At 36.4% G+C, this 21,857-nt stretch overlaps 1 protein-coding gene across 2 annotated transcripts in view; it reads right to left on the reverse strand.

Annotated features, from left to right (window-relative positions):
- Window positions 1-206: 206 nt before the first annotated feature.
- KCNN2 (potassium calcium-activated channel subfamily N member 2) overlaps window positions 207-21,857 on the reverse strand; it is a 74,284-nt gene continuing 52,633 nt past the window's right edge. The window contains exons 5-8 of one of the 2 annotated variants that reach the window (XM_064641760.1): window positions 13,365-13,475; window positions 10,773-10,890; window positions 6,167-6,255; window positions 207-4,429 (exon numbers count right to left, since the gene is read on the reverse strand). In XM_064641760.1, the coding sequence (XP_064497830.1) occupies window positions 4,142-4,429; window positions 6,167-6,255; window positions 10,773-10,890; window positions 13,365-13,475 (606 nt within the window). In that variant the 3' untranslated portion in view covers window positions 207-4,141. Of the gene's footprint in view, window positions 4,430-6,166; window positions 6,256-10,762; window positions 10,891-13,364; window positions 13,476-21,857 lie in introns of both variants that reach the window. The other variant, XM_064641761.1, reaches the window with a different exon arrangement.

Genomic DNA, 21,857 nt, shown 5'->3' on the forward strand with positions numbered 1-21,857 from the left:
GCAGAGGTGGGTTTCTGAAAATGAGGCACAGCAGTGTTAGCTCTTTCCTACCTTCCCCATTTAAATTTGTTGCTTCTCACCTCTTAATAAGTATTTTGAATGTGGATTAAATAGGCAGAAAGACTTCAAGGACATTAATAATTAACGAAGGGGTATGAACAACAGAAAGTTTGGCAGACGGAGAGAACACACTAATCAGAAAAATCTTCCTTACGTTCATAAAATTTATTAAAATTTTTCATAACTTTTAGTTAGGGGAAAAGAGCTTTCAGACAATTTTCGTTTTTAGTATTGATATGGGTAATAAGTTTTATTCTGAATTTTAGACATATTTAAACCTTTTATTCTTTTATGCTTCGATATGCTTTTAAAGTGTGTGGCATATCAGTTCGAATGTTCACATATGATCTGACATGGAAAGAGTTTTACAATCTGTAAAACAGTATGCCTGTCACCTATTTTTGACCTCTAATGATGACAGTGATTCAGACTCAGTCTGGGGAGCCCTGGTTTTTAAATAGCTCACAAGGAAAGGTATGGACTTCCAGAAGGCATTTAGAGCTCCTAACCTGGATGCTTAACTTTTAGATAGTGAACCTCTCTCCATATCAGATCCTTCCTTACCGAGCAGCAGGAAGAAAAGAAAGGCTGAGTTGCACAAGTCTATCTGGAAAGGTCTGCAGGCTTACAATAGCTAATGATTCGCATTATTAAGAACTGCAGAGCATTTGCAAGCATAATACATATGAATGTGTTATTCTGATCCTGCAAAAACCCTAAATGTAACTAAAAAGCACTGTTTAAATCAATGCACTGAGTTTTAAGCATAGTGAATAGGCCTATTTGTGATCTTGCATTTCAGTCCTTACAAGCAAGGTATCTTTGCTCAGTCTCTGTCAGACTCCAAAGAAACTGATAAATGGAATCAGTGTCTGGAATGCAGTGAAAAGGAGGAGTATAATAGCAACTGAAAGCTGAATTTTCCTATTGGTGAAACTAAGGCAAGAGGTGCATGAAGCTTTACAACTGTAACATGGTAAATATGCCATATGCTTTGAAAAAGAGTCCTTGTCATTTATAAACAATCTTTCAGAGAAAAATCAACATTTAACTATACAGCCGTTTCCAAGATCTGTCATAATGCTATGCTTTCCTTTTAGTGAGCTCATACGCTAACAACAGTAAAGGAGTAGGTTTTGGAAATAAAAAATCAGCAATGGAATTTGTGGTACTACAAAAGTCAAACAAGGAAAGATGAAAAGGAATTTTGTGACAGGAGTAAGAAAATCAAACCAAATTGCTTTGTGCTTTTCATAATAGAAGTTTATATCTGTCTTTTCAGGTACCGGATTCACATGTACCACTTAAGCATTTTCTAAAACCAGGTAGTACAAGAAAAGAATCACCTGTACTGCAAACACAGATAAAATACTTGTAGTGAGTTTTAAGGTAAATTAAGACGTGGAACTGGAGTATTCCATTGCGTCATCACTTCTTGTTTGCTCTAAAAACAAAGACAGAAATCCAAAATAATCTGGCAGGTTGTTACAGAACACCACTGATGCGGATAGTCCTGATGCATCTCACGGGTGCATAAAGCTGTTGCAAGAATTTAGTAAGTTCAGGCTCCTGAGTCCTAGTGTGTAAAAGAAATTGAGAGGTCAAAGATGACAATTGGTCTTTCACAACAGAAATAGCCAGCTCAATACTTATAGCTGGAACTTAATTCAAATTGAAAGACTGACATGAATTTTCAAAGTGGGCCTTTGAAAATTCTTAAAAAAGTTCTTAAAAAATCCTGTTGTGCAATTCAGAGGAGAAAAAAAAATGGGTCCTACAAAAGATGTTGTAAACAATGATAGAGCTAGTTCAAGCTGACAGGACAAATGGGAATGTATTCAAGCTACAGCAAGTGTATTTCACATTCAATGCCAGGAAAAGTATTCTAAATTAAACACACACAAAAAAAGAGAGAAAAAAGAAGACTAAAACTTTAGTATTAAAATTTCAATATTATTAATCACTACTTCTAAACCTGCCAGCAGTGTAAAGCAAGTGGCCACATGACCATTCACAATCTCATCTAGTTAAGGACTGGACGAGAAAAGTATTAGCACTATATAATATCCAACTTTTCTTCTGGAAATGAACTTCATAAAAACAAAAGCAGAACAGCAAATACTATGCATACTGCATGTTATTTCCAGTCACAAAATACCACAGTCTGTAAATAAGGCACACCAAAGACATGCAACTGTCCTGCTCTACGTGGGAAAATACTGCAAAGTCATAATCTTTCTGAAGGACATAACAAGTGTTGGAGAAATTCTTGTCCTTTTCATAAACATTCAATGCCTCTGGATGTCACTTACATTCATCAGTTATACATTTATAGCACCAGAAAAAGGAGATCCTTTAATTTAAACGGACATAAAGTGTTTGCTGTTTTTCAGATTATGTATTTGGTTTGGGAAATTACAGTTGCTGGAGAGAACAGCTCTTCTGTCTTGTCCGGCAAGGCTCTGGCATGACTTCCTGCATTACTTTTGGCATCTCTCCTGCCTGTTCTTACTGACCAGAACTCACAGTGTCTCATAGAGCAATTTGCAATTCCTTCAACGTGCAAGTTAGTTACTTCTAGGTAGACACAGTATTCCTTGGAAACAGTCAGACAAGTCTACTTGTTTAGGTACAGTGTCACCCTTGTCTGTAAATTGGGGGAGGGGCAGACTGGACTAGCATATTTCATAAATAGCAAGTACTAAAAAATATTTCATAAAGTCAAATAATTTCCTAACTAGGAATTGTGAATGCAAGTTGCATACGCTGGGCATTTAAGCTTACCTAGTTTTGCTACTCTGGATATAAACCAGAAGATAAATCAGTCAGAGCCTTTTCACAAGTGCCTACACTATGCTTCGTGGTTAGTTTGTGTTTTAATTTGTTTGTGTTTTTTTTTCCTAATAAAAGTAGGAGACCTTATTTTTTGTTCATGAAAGTAAAGTACTACAGATACCAGAGCGCCATAACTCCCATCTACTGCTGGCTTTTTACAAGAATTTTTGGAAATATTGCTAAAAGTGTTTTGCTAAGCTTGACTGCATAGCAAGAACCATGGGAATTACCCAAATATAATGTATACAGAACACTGTGCTGCTATCACACAATTGTGTATACTGCAAGTCTGTGTCAATAATTCACTCCAGAAACATTAAACACAAAGAAGGGAGTGAAGAAAGTAGCAACCTAACACTTTCAAAACCCAAAGAGCATTATTAGGAGACTTCAGGCTTGAAAGTGATGCTTTTGATCTGGACATACTTACCTGGCATAATTGTGAGACTCTGAATAGATAAGCAGGAATTTTGCCTGTGCTTCTTGCATGCCAGTAGCTTTACAAATAGTCAGTTTAAAAGATCATTGCCACAGGCATTGCTTAAATAATTTTATATACATAAGTATATATGTATAATCTATGTCTGTGTGTGCGTAACAATGCATGGTAAACAAAAGCCCTAAGATTAAAAATCCCCATAGATCACTTCATGATTTATTTTCTAGGATAAATTATATCTTTAATTAATCACTTCAGAAATCGAAGCTGTCAGTGACCTTTTAAAATTACTATACAGATACAGCACACTTTTAGATTAATATTGATTTTTTTCCCCCTCCACTGCAAGCAAAGTTTAGACAATTAGCTTTCATACTAAGAAATAATTATTAAGCTTCACTTTTTTTTTTCCTTAAAAGTTCATAATTAAGCCTTTTGATTGTGAGCTTTTTTTTTTGGTTGTTAAGTCCAAGTAACCAAGCAACTATGTGCAGAAATTAACCTTTTTATTATATTATGTACTTTAGTAGTAAAGCTTGTTTGAAGTGCATAAATAAAAAGTTAGTGAAATTACAGGAAGAACAATCTAATATAGCGATAATAGGTGCATTCACTGTGCATCTGAGAGGAGGAGGGGGAAAAAAGAAGAGTTTTCACTCATTTTGGCCTAAAATGTATTCAGGTTTCCAGGATTCTGACATCAGAACCCAGATAACACTGGCTAGAACCATAGGGCTTTACAATAAAAGCTAAAATATTGACCATATGATGGCAAAAAGTCTTTATTTGCAGTTAACTTATTCTCTTCTAGCTACTCTCTGATGAAGTTGGTGGTGCTGTGGAGGATGATCTCCTTCTTCTTGACAAAGATCGTGATCGTTCAGCACTGTAGGCAACATGCTTATCATAATTTTGTATTTGAGCCTCGAGGAATTCCCTCTGTTGCTGGCTGATTGTCTGGCTAATCAGTCCAGGGAGAGCTTGAATGCTACCAATTAAAGTTTCCAGTTTAGTTTCCAGAGTAACAATTCTCTTCTCAAAATCTTCGCTTCTTTCATTTAAGTCAGAAATCATGTCATACATGATGTTTTGAGTCTGAAAGTAGAAGGATGTAAATAAAAGTAGATTAAACTACAGTAGAATAAACTTTCCACTAAATCTGTTGAGCATAAAAGCAATAAATTTTGAGTAGCATTCTAGATGTCAAAGTCTAAATGCAATAAAGGAAAGACCAAACACTTTTTTGAAAGTCAGGTGCTTGGCAGTGCACCAGGCTAAGCTTTCTGAGCAGTCAGTTATGTAAGCCACCAGCAGACTGATAGCTCCAAAGCTGTGCTTCATCTTTGACTGTTCTTGACTCGGGTTTTAAACACATTCTTCTAAGTAGAACACAAATGTTATTTATTTACTCTCTCCTCAAACTGTGCAGGTTTTCTTGAATTGGCAGCAGGAGTAGCTGAGTGGATTGTTTTTGAAAGGTAGCACAAGGAGTAAAAACTCAATTATATGCTTCTTTTTTCTGCATTCCTCAATCTATCTTCCCTCCAAAAAACACTGTTTGGTTACAGCAAGTATATAGAGTGCATTTTAAAAAGCCATAGTAGTCAGTAAAAACATAATCTGAAATGTATTATTTCACAGAGAGTTGTAGTTGCTTAAAAGTAATGACTGAATTTCTGCCTCATAGACTGAGACTTCAGCTTAATTAAACTAGAATTAAAACTGGATGTAATTCAGTAGTCAAACTGGTTGAAGTTTATAAACCATCCAAAGGGAAGGAAAATTAATTGAATGACTGACTGCCTGAAGTGTAAAGCACTTCACTATCACAGGAGTGTTGATAACCCATTTCTCTGCCTTCTGTTTCAGGATGCTAGTACAACTCTTGAAAGAGAAACAGTCTACAATAAATAGTACCTTAAAAGTCCTTATTAGTTTCCAGAAGCATTAGACTGAATTATATTTTCACAAACTGAATTGTCAGGTGGTTCTGCATAGCAAGAGAGTAATGAAAACTGAGAGTTTAATCTCTGCTTTGATGCACTTTGAGTCAAGGAGGATTTCGATGTAAATGAAAAGGTGTACGAGAAACTCTTAGGAAGAGCTTGTTAATGACTCATATTAAGATCACAGTAACCATTAAATATTGAGCTCTAATGAGAAATCTGAAAAGCTATCAGCTCAGACCTCTAGCTGTCTAGTTATTATTTTATATTAATGACAAATCCCGGCAACGATAAACAAGCAGCCTGCAACTGAATAGCCTCTTTTACCTCAGATCAAATGGTTTAAAAAAATTAATAAAGTCTTATGATGGATTGGCAAAGTAGGCAGCTATTACTCATTATAAAAACTTAAATAAATGCAGGCTTAAACTTATCGAAAGTCACTGCTACCTAAGACAACAGGAATAGAAAAGCTCTAATTCCAGGCTAGGTGGGGGCTATATACCACAGTCGCTCACAGCACAGTCACTATCACCAGATGGCAAATCTCTTTACTACACAGCACTACACTACTACAGCCCACTCACAGTTCAGCATTTACCATGACCACTGCAGTCACTTCAGGAGCTCTTACGATCAGCCTCTCAATTGTGAAGTCTTTTTCAAATGTACAAAAAAATAAATAAATACAGTGTATTCACCATAAATTAACCACAAATAAGATATTTCATTCAGTAGGTGCTATCACAAAACACACACATATTTTCATTTGCTACAAATAACAACCTTGTTAACAATATTTGTATGTAAAATGCATAACATTTTCACTTACAAACTCTTAATTTTGAAAGGATGAGTGTTAAAACAACAGTAACTGCCTACTAACCTTTGCCAGGTCCACCAAAGTGTTGGCTTGATCGTTCAGTTTCCTTTGTTCCATTTTTACACTTCTTAATCTAAAAGGTAGAATTTTAAGTCAGATATTTTTTGTATGTTGCCATGCTAGGATTTCTAAAGAGCATGCACAAACTTACAGGAGCAAATAATTGCACGGACAATGCCTTGACTACTTTGTGTAGAGTCAGAATTGGTCATGTGCCTGCTACAATGAGAAGCATGCTTCTTCAACACCGCAAAAAAGGAAAGAGCAAGGAAATGTGATGTCCTTGAGAATACCATTTGCCATGGTCAAAGTTGAATTCAAAAAAGGAGATAACAGTTTATCCAGACTACATGAAAGAAAGCCAAAACATTCCCCAAAGCCTCAGTATCGTGACAAGTAGATATAGGAAGAAACATAGAACAACTGTTTTTTTCTCATTATTGTTGTAGCAATCAAGAATCTTCCCATGCCTACATGACTAGATACAGGTATTAGCCCTGTTCTGTCGGAAATGGATTGGGTTAGCAGGTGTTTGAACCTGATGGAAATACAGTGATAAGTGAGTTTCTCCTTACTTTAAATAGAACTTCCATCTTACCAGCAGCTAAATAACCAACATACTTGCCAATACATTTGATTTTCTTAGATAATTTGTGAATCTAAATATGATTACATTTTCAATTTACATCAGACTTCCTTTGCAATGCACAATTTAAACTACAACACTGAAAACTATGAAAGAAGCAGCAAGGGTATATTTTTTTCTTTGATGAGTACCCATCTGCATTATTATTAGTTATGCACATTCTTTGAAAGACATCAACACATGACCTTTCTCATGTGTTCCCTGATACAAAGCCCATAGTCTCCAAATTAACTACCACAGGAGTGGTTTGTAGATGTGATTTCCACAAATAAGCAATTTCTGCCTTAAGTACGAGTCATTTGTTCAGCATTTCAGAACAGACAAATACTTGGACTTTCAATGACTTTTCTGGTGGCTGTTCTAAGCAGAAAATACCATTTTTCAAAAACAACATATAATTTTATAAACAATGTGTGATAAGATACCATTTCAGTCAACTAGGATGTCAAAGGCCAACCAAGATAACAATTTCGTTAGCTGTCAAATGGAAGTAAGTTTGGCAGCAGGTGGGTTGCCAATTCATTCTCTGCCCATTTCTCAGTGATGGTATTACTTTGAAAGCTAGTTTAAAGAAAGCTTTATTGAAGATATTCCAAAATTAGAAAGTTTCTGTTCATATCTTTAGTTTACAAGCATTTCCTTTCATATCTAGTCTAACCGCCATGAGAAAATAAGTTGTGGAAAGAGAAATATAATTTAAAAATATATTTTTTAAATAAATGGAAATAACTCTGTTAAGGTAGAAATGAACTGTTCATGTAAAACTGGCATTTCAATGGCTTGTTACTTGGATGTCATATGCTCTTCCTCCCCTGGAAGCTTCTTTCAGAGCACAACATAAATGTAAACTGTAGGAATGGTGCTTTCAGAGGCCATAAAATGGAGTTTTTCTAAAGCAAAATTATGGAGGAGTCTCCAAGGCATGGAATTATATCATTACAGTCTCAGAACAGAATAATTACTCAAAGGTGAGCACAAAAGGATTTGACTGGAGAATGACAACCCCAGTGTTTTGGTGAGCATCTCTCAAATAATTTGCAGAACATGTGTTTTCCGCTTTTCTTAAGATTCATTGACTCATTTGACATTTTAATTTTCAAATTCCAGGAAATCCACTGTTATTGTGGTAATACACGTACCAGTTGACAACAACATGATAATTCTCCATGGTAACAAACCCAACACCTACCACAGGCTGTAAGAACTTATAGGTAATGGCAAGTCTTTAGCTGCAGCAGCCGGATTTAAAGAAAACCATCAGACTTTCACTCTTAAATTCATTACGAGAAAATTTAGATTTGATGAACATCACTTATCACAGAAAAAGATCATGATTCTGGATCGCATTTCCATGGTAGCAATCAGACCACTGAAGTTCACAAATAAAAACTCTATTTTTTGCATGCAGACAGTGGTAAATTCTGCAAATTTAGAAAGGAACAGCTTATACAACTTACTTCCGAGCTCTATTTTCATTTTGTTGAAAAAAAAAAGACAAAACAAAAGAAAACAAAGTGTAAAATATACTAAAACAACCAGATGAGCACAGTGGGCTCGATTCAGCAGGAGGAAAGCCCTAGAGGGTCCTACTTCTTTCAGTCAGCTGTCTGAAGAGTCTAACTCACTTGCATTCATGATGAAGGAACTTGCAATATTTTCAAACCTTCCCATTAATTATCATCTGCAGATTTTCTTATTCATACATTACATAACATGCCTTTTAATGTTACCATTTAGATGATTACACCTTCATGTTATCTAGTGTGCATGAGAAGCAAAAAAGACTCAGACCAGCTGAAGGCATTTTAGAGCTGTGACCATGACTTTGAGACTGTTACCATGATCTGTTCTGCTTTCTTTTATAAAACTGGCCCTGCAGTGTCACTCTTTTTATTTCTGTCTCCAGTAAAATGGTTGGAAAGATGATGGAGAGGGACCAAACAAAACTTAAGAATCCAGATAGAAAGACAGAAAATCATAAGTCAAAATGTTCAGAGATGCAAAGGGATAAAATATTAATTTGCATCCATCTACTCAGCTACATCAGGAAGAAAACAAACTGCTAGAGCAATGTTTTCATCCATGGTGCATCCTTCAGCATATTGAGAAAATTCTCTTTTGTTAATTTGTTCTCTTAAATACAAAAGTTTTGGGGCTAGCATCCAAAGTGCTAAAGGAAAGAGGGAAGTGATTAACACAGCTGTTCAAAGTCTAGCTGTCACAGACAGGAAAAATTACTGCTGCCACCTTCTTCACCCCACCTAACCAATTAATTTTTAAGGGAGGTGCAGAACAACACTTTACATCCTGCAGAGCTCTTGAATGATATATAAAGCTGGAGATCAAGCCTGCTGTGCTTTTTAGATTCTTCTCCGAACATATGTATGCATACACACACAGACACACAGGCAGACACACGTACAGACAAAATAAATAGCCAAGTTAGAATGTTAAGAAATAACCTTTGCAATCAAGGATTCAAGTCCAGCAAAGGATGCACAGGACATGCCATCCTCTCTCCCAGAACCCCTGCCACTCCACTCCGCTTCCTTATAAGCTAAGCAGGATGACCAAACTGGGAAAATATACCTTTTACATCCACATAAAAATGCCTCAACTTTTTTTGCATTTTTATTTCTTGAAGTATTTCCACTATAGCACAGTGGCATCTAATCCTGCAAGTTTGCTAAATATAACAGTAATCAAGGTTTATAGAATACTTCACACTTTAAGCTGAGCTACCCTTTGCTTTAAAAGATTGCTATGAAACAGAGAAAGAAAGAGTTACCCTAAATATACTAATATGAAATGTGTTAACGTGGCCTTTCCTTCCTGTTTTCCCTGCAAGATGACACATAGATGTTCATTTCATGATGGATGCTTGCTTCCACCTCTTCACTAGTTGGCTTAGACACAGACTGATACTTAAAAGTTATCAAACCATGAGTTTGAAATTAAATTTACTTAATTTATCTACATCTCCCTGTATTTCATGGGAACTAATTTCATAGGCTGTACAAATGGCTGTCACAGATGGGGACAACAGAACAGACAAATAGGTCCTGACCATTCCTCAAGAATCCTGGTTCCTGGAGATGGAAGTCTCTTTTTTTTGTTTATCTTTTCCTCCTACGTAGTTCAAGGAAGAGTAATTGAACCATTGTGCAATTCTGATGATTTTGATGTGCTTTATGACAAATATGTACAACAATGTTAGATAAATACTTATAGTCTGGCAATACCATGGTACAGCTTAATCCTACTGGTTTTAGGTCTCAGGCTTGTTTTCACTCCCTCAAGTAGAGGGAAGAACTCATTTCAATAATGCCAGAGGTGCTGAAAGGTCACATGACTGTTGGCATACACTCCCATTTTCTAGAACAGATGACAGGAGTCATAGCTGACATACCAACATCTGATCTCATGCACTGAGAATACATAGTGGAGAGATGGAGAGACAGAACTAAATTCTATTAGGCTGTGCAATGATGCTGGGCTCATGGACTCTCCTCTATCACATAATTCTGGTTTTAAAATACGAAAACACCTACTACAAAGAAAATGGTTTTAATTTTCTTCTGTCTATTGTAGCTTGCATCTTACTACCTGTAACCAAATGAATAACAAAAAAGGATAGTTTTAGTGGCAAAGAATAAAAAAAGTCTTAGATAATTCAAGAAGCATGGGAAACTTCTTAAAAAACATTAACAAGTTTATATGGAGATAAACAGCCAGCATACCTTTTATTCACTGTAGGCAGGTAATATAGTAAAACCTTATCTTTGCCTTATTCTTAACAGAAAAATCAACAATCTTCGACAAAGGGAAGGGAATGGTGGAGGGAGAGAAAAGAGGGGCAGGATGGGACATGGGGACTAAGAGTGACTATGAGGGAAAAGGAAACTAACAGAGAAAACACCTTGACAGGAGAATGAAAGCAAAATAGTACTTACTGATGAATAGCTTGCAAGAATTTGCGTTGATGTTTCCTTACTTTTGCATGGTCTATCTTTTTAACCAGCTTTGTGTTTTTATAAATTAACCATGTTTCCCTGAGTACATTGGCCGCTGCATTTTTCACCTGTTTAATAAAAGAAAAACACCAAGCTGACAAAAGTAGTATTGTGTTATGTTTCCACTTTTCTGTTATAACCTCTTTCTAAAGCTCTTAACATGCTGCCTTAACTGTGGGAAGTAGGTACATCAAGAAGCTGCAGCAGTGAGGGGAGCAAGCAATAACTGGATTAAGGGGACTGCTGAGTGATTGCCTTATTACTTATAGATGTGATATTGGGATCAAATTTTTTTGCATCCCAGAATAATTTTTCCCTCTTCAGAGACTTAGCACTGTTTGGTGTTTATGGCAATATAAATTACAGTGAAGAAATACTAATGCATTATCTGTATGGTAAATAACTGTATTTAATAGGACCATAACATTTCTCTCTTTCTTATTCTGTGGTTAGTACCTCTTAATTCTTTTAGGAATACAATAGTCTTTTAAGCTTCCAGAGCTGTTTAAACAGGTTAGGGGTTTTTTTTGTTTGTTTGTTTGGTTGGTTGGTTTTTTATCTTTATCTCGTTTCTTTTTTATTATTCTCTGAGAAGATGAAAAAATATCTTGTCAATTAATGTGGACAGAGTTATATTTCATAAGTGATTTCTTTTTTTTTTTTTTAAATGTGGCTTTCCATAAAATGTTAAAGGTAAGAGTACCTACATTTCCTTTTTAGGCCCTCCAAAAATTTCAGTAATGCTTGAAAACAACAGACAAATAATTTCAATGAAATGTTGATTAATGGCAGAATGACTAGGTAACTTGCAAAGCAAAAATGTTTTTATTATTCATCTTTATTTTCTCTGTCTCTAGCTTTACATCATTCCAGTCACTGCAGTGTCAGAGCTAAGTCAGCATCTAAGTAAAGGCACTGCAGGAATGTCATGTAATAGCTCTTCCCAGCAAGAGGTCCCCACCTGTAAGTGGGTTCCTGTAAGTGCTGGAGAACCTTGGTCCTCTCTTTAGTGGGAGCACACTCATGTTTTAGAGAGCTCCTCACAATCTCTAACAAGCCCTTGCACTTCCATAAGGTATGGCTGTCTCCAGGCCGTGAAGAAAGCTCTCTAGCACCTGCACAACTACTCGTGACCCAATGCGCCTCTCAGATTTGTTTACTTGGTTTGTTTTCTATGTGCTTCAAGTTTCATGAGTTTGAAGCTACCAAAGCACCACTTGGATAACACATTAGACTGATATTTAGATTTTTATGAAGAACAGTCGAATAAAATAAACTTCAAAAGTCACAAATGAACACCAGACTCAAGATATGGCCAATCTCTACAAAATCTTCTTTTCTTCTGAAAGACATTTTGAGCTCAGCTGCCAGATTACACTAGAAAAATGACTGTTAGGAAGGGACAAATTGTGTTCTGCAGTCTAATATCTGCAGTCTTAACCAACTGTAGTAGGAGTGTAACTCAACAAGATCAGAAGAACACCTCATGTCAGACACCCTTTATATCTATACAACTGCCTTCCCACTCATCCTTAGTCTTTCCCCACTGTCACTGCTAAGAGATCCAGGCTGCTAGCAGTAACCAGCACAGAAATGAGAGAGCCAGCACAACCAGAGCAGTGTGCTGAGAAACAGAGCATGTTAGAAGCATGACACAGCTCTCCACAGCACTGAAGGAGCTGTGCTGAGGAGGCAGCCACCCTCCTCACCTGGAGCAGAACTGTTGTCTCCATCTCAGGCACTGACATCCCTCTGCACCCATCAGTAAGAAGAAACTCTGCTGAGTTACCATTGTGGGTATACTGACCTTTGCCTCCACATTGGCTCTTCTCAATAATGAAGATTAAACACGTTGAGTGGACAGTGCAGTCACTATTCATTTTCTTGTTCTCTCAACACTAACCTGTCTTATTTAAGTAAATAAGGATTCCTACTACCTTTTTTGCTGCATTCTTTTTAATTTAAAATATTTTTATAAATACTAATGATTTCTATTTTTTAAAAAATAATCTCTTCTAAAAATATTATATACAAACATCTTTCAGGGCCCTCTAGTACTATATGCTGCTAAATAAACCTGTGTTGAATGCAAAAAATTAATAGGAAAGATTATCTTCCTCACAAACCCTGAATGTATTGTTTCCTTAGAACATCTCTCATAGCTTGAAATTCTTGGATGTATTGGACATTTCATCTACTTTAGCTAAAAAAAAAGTTATATTCTTCTCATATGCCACACAAAAGGTTTTAGTTTAATATAATAGCCTAGTTTCACTGCACTTAACTGATGGTTACACCAATTATCTTCTAGCTATAAGGAACCTCTAAAGAATATTCAAATCCTCTAAAGTTTCTGAGAACTCAGTTTTCTCTGAGTTGTCCTCAATTCAGAGAAAAACTCAAGGCATTCAATTTCTACTCTTTCAAAATCCCACTCATGAAAAGTTCATCAGGAGAATTGAGCAGGAGACTACTTAAAACAAATGCAGAAATAAATTAATACACATTTCCTTTTCAGTTGTGAATATAAAGTGTGACTTACTCTTTTAGTTAGCTGGGTGTCCATCATGAAATTATGCACATGTTTTTCAGCTTTGGTAAGTTCTAACTTCCTTGCCACCACAGCTACCACCAGTGCAGTGCACCCAGCACCCTGGAAACAATAAAACAAACCCCCAAGGTGTTACTACTGTATTTTGCAGAGTTTTGAGAGCAAGTTTCTCCTTTGCTGTAGAAGTATGGCAGGCATCAGGTGATTCATCTCTGGTAAATACAGTGAACATGCTACAGCTATTTCATTTCAGAGTAATATGAAAAGTCAGTAATTACAGGCTGGTAAACTGTCAAAGCACCAAAATAATTAGGGAGCAACACCATTTGAAAGTTCTACTTTTTTTTTTTTTTTCTGCAGGGGTTGAAAATTTGAACACGTCCCATTTCTAATGCATAAACAAAGGGGGTGATCAAAACAACTTTTAAACCCCAGAATATTAGTAAATAAATGCTGTTCTTAAAAATTTCCTCAAGGTTACAGCAATTGCTAATGAAGAAGTAAGATTAGATTAGTATTTAGCACACATAAACAAAAAGAAAAGTTTTCATAGGATTTTAGGTCCTAAAAATAATATTAAAATTACTATTTAATCACCTTAGTGTGTTTTCCTGCTGTTCTATGAGTCCTTCAGCAATCTTTTCCTATACTATTTCTGCTTATCTTATTACCATTTAAAATAGCACACATACATGAGACCATTTCTTCAAAACTTGGATGGAGAAAATACCATTTTTTTAATTTATGCTGTCTATATGTATGCACATTCATGTATATACATGGACATGCATGTTCCCAACAGGACAATGCCAGTAGGTTCCTGTCCCTTTGAAATGACAGTTGTCTTTATCAGCATCAAAAATTTACTTTTTTTTTTTTTTTGGAGTGGTGAAAAGGAAAGGAAGCTGAAATGAGCCAGGTAGTAAGAAGCAGTGTATATTATACACATCTAGAGGCATAATTTTCTTTCAATTACTTATAAATTCTGCTGCCTGAGTATTTATTTTTTTAAAAACAAATTTTTACAAGTTTATTTTAAAAAGGCATAAAAATCTTATTGAATATATAAGGCTGTGTTTAACCTGCAGATTCAGTCCAATCTAGTTGTCATTGCACTTGTGTTAGTTACAGTTCAATATAAAGCAATCTCTCACTGCACATTGAGGTCTACCACATTTTCATTCACAGAGCTTTCTTCTACTCATTCTGTATTTCTCCCAAAAATCTATTTTCTCTCTGTCTCCCACCTCTATAATTGCCTTACTATCTCCAGAAAATACAGAAGAAATCTCTTAATCTAGCTTCCAAAATACAAAATCCATTAACAAACACATAAAGACTGCAAAATAATTAACTCATTGAAACCCTTATTCACATAGTGTCCTCAAAAAAATGAATCTTGTCTCTCTGTGCACTTACTGAGGCACACAATGAATTTCGTGAAAGCCTCCAATTAATTATTTCTCCATTCCCCTGGTAGATTGTTCCAAGAAATCCATCTGCTCCCTCACAAGCACCTAATCCTCTGCAATTAGTTGTCACCTACCAAGGCTTCTTGCTGCAAGAGCTCTCAGCATTCCCTCAAATGAGTCCCTTGTAATTTTGCTGCATTTCCTGCTTCTCTCCTGTCCTCAATACTAAGCCTTCTAGCTTAGCAGTTCTCTCTCCCTCTCTTCTCCAATCCTGTGTAAATAGAATTTCATGGCAAGTTACTTGAAGTCTTGCTCGCTCCATGAGACAAGTCATAATGGGGCTAAAAGTTCTTTTGCTTCTCCAGTTCCCATTAACAGTTAAAAAGGAAGAAGACAGCCCAAGTGGCTCAAGGCTAAGCACTGCAGGAATCCACTGAGCCTTCTGGGAACAGGACTGGGCAGGACATGCTCTAACATATGCGCTACCTCCCCAGGAAACAGACAGCACTCTTCAGGTCTTCTTCCTGTCACGGGAAATGCTAATGTGCAGAAGACTTCTTTGTGTGCAAATAAATGAATAAATTATCCCATAAAACACCAAGAAAATGAAGATAAAAGCAGATACCTTTTGGTCCAGTATGCCAGGAGAATCAGGGCCAGATGCTGATTTAATGACATAACTGGAGTTCTGCATGCTTACAGCAAGAGCACTAAAATGGCACGGCTTATTAATACAGACCCCACTGGCACAAAACAGCTGTTTATGCAAATTAACTGGGGGAGAGAAATACTAGAGCACCCTTTCCTAGTCCCCCTCAAAAAGGCTAGAGGAATGGCGACCGGCAAAAGGAGTTTGGTTTGAGGTGAAAGTGTTCCAGATTTTGTGATTAACCCTTCTCCTTTTTCAGAGTGACACAGTTGTAAGGGCCCAACGCTGTTAAAAAGAGTAGCTTTATGTCTCGTGAAATATACTGCCTGCAGCAGCACAACACTGTCATGGATAAGCTATGACAACCACCTTTATGGTGTACATGCACTCCTATCTTCCTCATCTCCAGAACAGCTTATTGCGATGGCAAGGTATTCTAGATTCAGGTTAAACCTCTCGGCTTTGTGGTACATGATGGGATCTCAGGATATGCAAATGAGCTCTCTTTGTATTTCTGTAAAAGTAGGAAGTATTATACTATCTGCATGTTTACATTTTGCAGTACCTTGAAGGAAAAAAAATTAATCTCATAACAGGATACAAAATTATGGAAATTCCACTTAAACTACATAATAGTAGTTAATACTTTATGTTACAGTGCTCTTTCATATTATATGCCTCTTCCTCAGGAGCTCAGCATTGTTAAAAATACTAAGACAGTAAGAATGACTCAAAATTGCAGAAACTAAATAAAAGTGATACAGTTACTTTAAAATGGTAGCACTGTAAGAAAAATACTTTCCAAGTTTTTTGAATATCCTGATTCACGTGAAAATCAGTAGTTCAGCTCATACGCTCAGGTTTTTTCTTGTATCCATACTATGTAGTGCACCAGCTAATTATTTATTAAAATTATTTAGTGTAAGTAAAAGCACCATAATAATTATTTCAACTACAAGAAGGATTTTTTAGAGAATAAAATTCCACAAAGTCTTATATCTGATTACTGCATTTTATAATTTCCAACATAATTTCTTTTATCCTGTTTTGAAGTAAATAATACAGTAAATCACTGCATTAAGCTCTTGCTTAACTTTCAGGGGAATTATATATAATATGAAGAAAATAAAAAAGGCAGGAATGCGTATATTTTTGAGTATCAAAGCAGCAATTAAGTCTATTTGAAATTTGCAGTCCTTAGTCAGTCCCCTGTCCACCTCTTGCATGACAGAGTTATTGTAGTGCATTTTGACTTGGTAAGCTGCCTGATTTTAAGGGCACTTAGGACAGAAATTATTCCAATACATGCAATGTAAATAAATTGGTCAAACCAAAGTTAAGGTTTGATTATATTGCTCATTTGCTCCATTTAATGGAAACAGGCAATAAAAGAATTGTCTGTCCATTAATCTGACGACCATCAAGTACTCTATGGTCAAGTGTTTGCCAGCAATCATCAGTTTTAAAAGCTGATGTACCTGAATTTTTCTATTTTTCCGAAATCATGCACAAGCTGAACCAACTTATCTACTAATGCAAGAGAAGCCCTTAAAGATTATTAAAAATAGGCTTCCTAAAAACAACAAGATCAGGACTCCACTGATGAGTTGAGCAATGCTTATTTTCCTATTTGCAAGGATTGGAACATGAAGCACATGAATCTCACCCTGAATGCATAGTATTTCTTGCTTGATGGGAAATGTTGCATATTAGTATACAGGAAAAGCAAGAAGTCTGAAAATAAACATATTATACATCCTCAGTCTTCCAGCTGAGCAAAGCAACAAACTCTGGACTGCACAGTGGCACCATAACTCTGATGGTGACATAAAACTTGCATCTGTGAGCAGTACAATCTTGTAGCATAAAGTTTACAATCATTTAAACAGGACAAAACTCCCCTCGACTGTCAGTCTGTTCAGCTGTTTTCCTTTATAAAAACACTTTGAGGTGTCTGCAAACAATCTGAGGACATTATTTGCATCTTTAAGTCTAAATATGTTGTTCCTGTTCAGGACAAATGATGCCTAAAGTTCAAATGCTCATGCAGGCAAGCAATAGTCTGTGAAAGCCATCCTTCAGTACCCTCTTTAATGCCTATAATGCAAAGCAAGTTTACCTGATAGAAGTGTAAGTAGAAGTATATGTGGACATCTGACTCACATACATACTGAGGTACTTGTTAAACAGTAGTAGGCTAATCATTTTCCTTAAAAAAAATGAATGGAAGGATGGACTAAATTGAGGGGAAAGAAAATGACATCATCAGACATCAGCTTCTTGGTATCAAGTCCATGCTATTTGTAAAGGGAAAGAGAAGAAAGGTGAAATTAATTGTATTTAAGTTATACTTTAAATTTAGCAAAATTTGAACAAAATGCTTAAACATGCTCCTCATAAAAAAGCACAACTATTACTTGGTGTTATCTTTCACTTTACTCTCCAGCATCATGAACTACAACTTTCCCTATCTATCCGTACAGTGTCTCCTCTTGGCACTTAGTTCTGAATTATGCAACTCTCAGTTGTTTTAAAAAAGCAAATTATCTCTTAGATACATCAGAAATTGCTACAATGATTATTTCCTTTGCCTGTCATTTTTACTATGTTACTCTGCACTGTGTTCATCTATTCCCTTCTCTATGGCATCACATACAGAACATTTGCCCTCAGTTGCAATATCTTATGGCTCCTCACGGATTTGAGCTTTAATAAGCTCTTTCAAACAAAGTCCTATTTACTCAGGAAAAGCTCCCTAGAAACATAAACAAATATAATATATAGTTTTCTTTCAAATTCCTGCCCTTCTTTTCTAGGATATTACTTACTACAAGGCCTTGCACAGCCACTGAAGGTACATCAGATTCTGTTATGCCAAGATCACTTATTCTGATTCTACATGAACCCTCCTTGTTCCCCACTCTACCCGCTCTATGGGGATAGTAAACTGTTCAGGAATTTGGACTATGCATTTCTGCTGTCTTTATACAGTACTGGTGAAAAGACAATGCAGAAAGAACTGTGTCTTGCAGAATACACCACCTAAGGAGTCTTTCTGCTGTGCCTTTTGCAATCGGACATGTCTGTCTCATATTGGCCTCATAAGCCACCAGTGTGCCTGTAACAAATGTGGATAGAGCCTTCCTAAATCTTCGTTCACGAAGCCTAGCCATGATGATACAGTACTGGTGTCAGTTGGATCAAGTCTTAAGAGTCCTGAAGTGCTACAAGAACATAAATAACAATAAATAAAGATGGTAGATCTATATTATCAAATTGCAGTGTATACATCATACTAGACCTGACATTGTGGTTTTTTTCTCCTTCAGATCTTGCTGTTGATTGCCAAAATTATGTATCAGTATCAGCTGAGATGCCTTTTGCAGTCCAATCACAGTCCTCTGTTCTCTTCACTCATGCAGCCCACCCTGAGCTTTCTGCTGCTATCAGCAGAATCATCACACCAAAGCTTACTAATGTAGAGCTGCTAAAGAGAATTTTACACTATGGTAAACCACAGTAGACACAGCCACGGCAGACAGAAGGAAAAAGCTGGTATTTCCAAAGTACAGGATGAGAGTGAGGCTACAAAATCTGGATCAAGATCACGCCTTTACTACCACTCACAACTGCCAAGACTGAGGGTACACACTGGTGCAATACAGTGATTGCAGAACTGCAGGGTTCAGACTTAAGCGAAGTCTAGTGTTTACATCTAGCATTTTGGTAAAAGCCCAGTTTTAGTGATAAGCAGAGAGGTGCTTCCAACTGTCCAAAGGTTTATGTAAGACAAATACAGCTTAGCACTGGCTGCATTTTCACTTAGTACCGAAAGCAGCACGTGGTCAGTAGAGAAACCCTGTACTCCTCTAAGTAAATGCCTCTAGCATTTTCACTTGGTTCTTTCTTTGATAAGGTTCCAAAATACCTTTACAAGACAACACTGAATTGAGCCATTTGTGCAAACACCTGAAGGTTATATACATGCCTGAGGGTGCTATTGGTGAGAAGGGAAGCAACACTGTTGTATCAATGACTCAGTTGAAAGTCTCCTGACAGCTTTGTTTTACTGGACTGGAAGCAAAGTGCAGTCTTTAGTGGTGTAGGTGTCAGAAAAATGTCCTGCTATACTTGCCTGTAGCTGAAAGAAGGCAGTTGCCACATTTCTTGCTCACTTCCCTTGGGATCCACTGAGGGACAGAGAAGGTCCGCTTTGCAGACATATGGTTCTGGTGGGAAATTTATCTCTGCACCAGAAAAGGCACAACATTCCTCCTGCTGCTCTGCATAAAATGAAAATCCTGTAAGAATTTAAACGGGTATTTTGTTCGTTTGGATCTCTAAAAGGTGGACATACAGTACCACCAGGGGAGGGGAAAAATAATAATAATAAAAAAATGTTCTTTGAAGTAAAAAAAAGCTCTCCAAAACAAGCAAAGCAAAAGTTGAGGGAGGAATCCATCCACAGGACAGACAGAGTCTAGGGAAATGGTGCTGTATAAATGTGGTTTTGCATGTGTCATTGTTTACTGGGAGAGATGTGTAACCTCCCAAGACTGAAACAAAGTAACATGAGTAATAGGACAACAACTATGCCATCTCAGCCCAAAGGGTGACCTAAAATAGGTTTCCATTATTTATACTTTCAATAGTTCAATAGTTGCCTGGCTACTATTGTCTTCAGCGGTGTTTGTCTGCAACACATCTAGAATTTTATTTCAACGTTTAAACTTCTGATCTGTACAACAGCAGATGACCAGATTCCTTTACTTCTAATTATTACATAAGGTTTTCAGCAATGTTTCAAAAATAAAAATTATGAAGAGCATTAAATGTTATGTATAAATGTGAAATTGATTAAATACTCTCACACACAGTAATGGGTAGTCGCAAGTGGGGGTGAATTACACTTCTGGAGTAATGCACGCTGAGTACTAGGAAAGACATGTGGTTCAGCACAGGACATGATGATTTATAAGATGATGACAATATCTATTCTACAGGGGAACCTATAAATGATAGTAGTGTTAACTCAGAGCAGCCTGACAGTTGAATGTTCCCTGGTGTCTGGGCTTCTGGAAACCCTTCAGTGGTCATAACAGCTAAAAAATTCCTGGAGAACAAAACAGTTTATGCCAGTGTGCAAAAAACCTTTTTGCTGAGCAAGGAGGTGAAGTTTGACTTCCCTAAATGAGCAGGCTCAAGAGCCTACAAGGGATGATGGCTACCAGCAATGTTCTTGTCCAACACCTATGTTGTACACACAAAAGTTTCATAAGACTACATGTAAAAATATATGAAAATTAGTGTATTAAATCTGAAGCTACTGTAGATGAAATTATATTTTTCCAAAACAAAGCAGAAGTCTTGCTGTAAGAGTAATCAGTTCCAGTCACATCAACATAAACAACATGGGACAACTGCTGCTCATTCCAGGCAGGAACTAGCTGCCTTTGAATTTGCTGAAATGCATCCATAGCTAGATCTAAGTGAAACAGTTCCCTTGTCCTCTGACAGCTCAAAAACTTCCCTGCTCTACTGGTATAAATTAAAGACCTTCTGAGGAAGTTTTTTTCCTTTAATTTTTCTAATTCTAAATGAGGGTTAAAACTTTCAGGAGATTTTGTTTACTCAAATGGAGGTAGAGTCTCTGCCATTCTCTCACATTTCAGAATACCGCCCTAATGACCACTACTTTAGGGATCACTTTTTGGAGCTTCTCAACTCAATTTTAATACTTTATTTTTCTTTACTTCAGTTAAAAATTTAATTCCAACAAGCCATGGACATAAAATAATCCCAGGCAACACTTTTCATCACAAAAGTTTCTATTTTTACAATTTCTTGTGCTGGAACAACAATAGTAGAAGAGCTGAAGAATGTCTGAGCAGCCCAACTTTTAAGAGCTTCATCCCTAAGAATTAAAGCATCATTATTTTCTTTTCCATAATAAATTTCTGCTCAACACACTGTCTATGTAGGTTGTAATATGTTAGAAGGAATAAACACAATCTGTTCTAAAGCCTGATGTCACTTATATTTATTACTGAATTAGCAAAACTAACTGAAATTAATTCTAACATATATCTGAGACGTGGAACTGAGATGCTATCAATTTGTAGGAAAAGCTTTTCATATTTTCTGTATTTTCAGGGAAGTAAAAACTGAGCAGTGTTCTAGATTTTTGAAATTCCTCTCACCCACAAAACTATTCACCACATTGCTCTGACTGGAATTGATCACACCTTTTCAGCTTTTAGAGTATAATTCAAAATACATTTCTGTGTTTCACAAACAACTATGTTTTGCCAATTAAACAATGTAAATAAAAGTTTTCATAAAACTGAACACTGTTTTAGGCATTATTATGCAAAATAATTTATGAACTTTTTGTACATTGTCCATAGAAAGTTCTACAAAATA

The sequence above is a fragment of the Pseudopipra pipra genome, chromosome Z, assembly GCF_036250125.1.
Source record: "Pseudopipra pipra isolate bDixPip1 chromosome Z, bDixPip1.hap1, whole genome shotgun sequence".
Taxonomy (NCBI): Eukaryota; Metazoa; Chordata; class Aves; order Passeriformes; family Pipridae; genus Pseudopipra; species Pseudopipra pipra.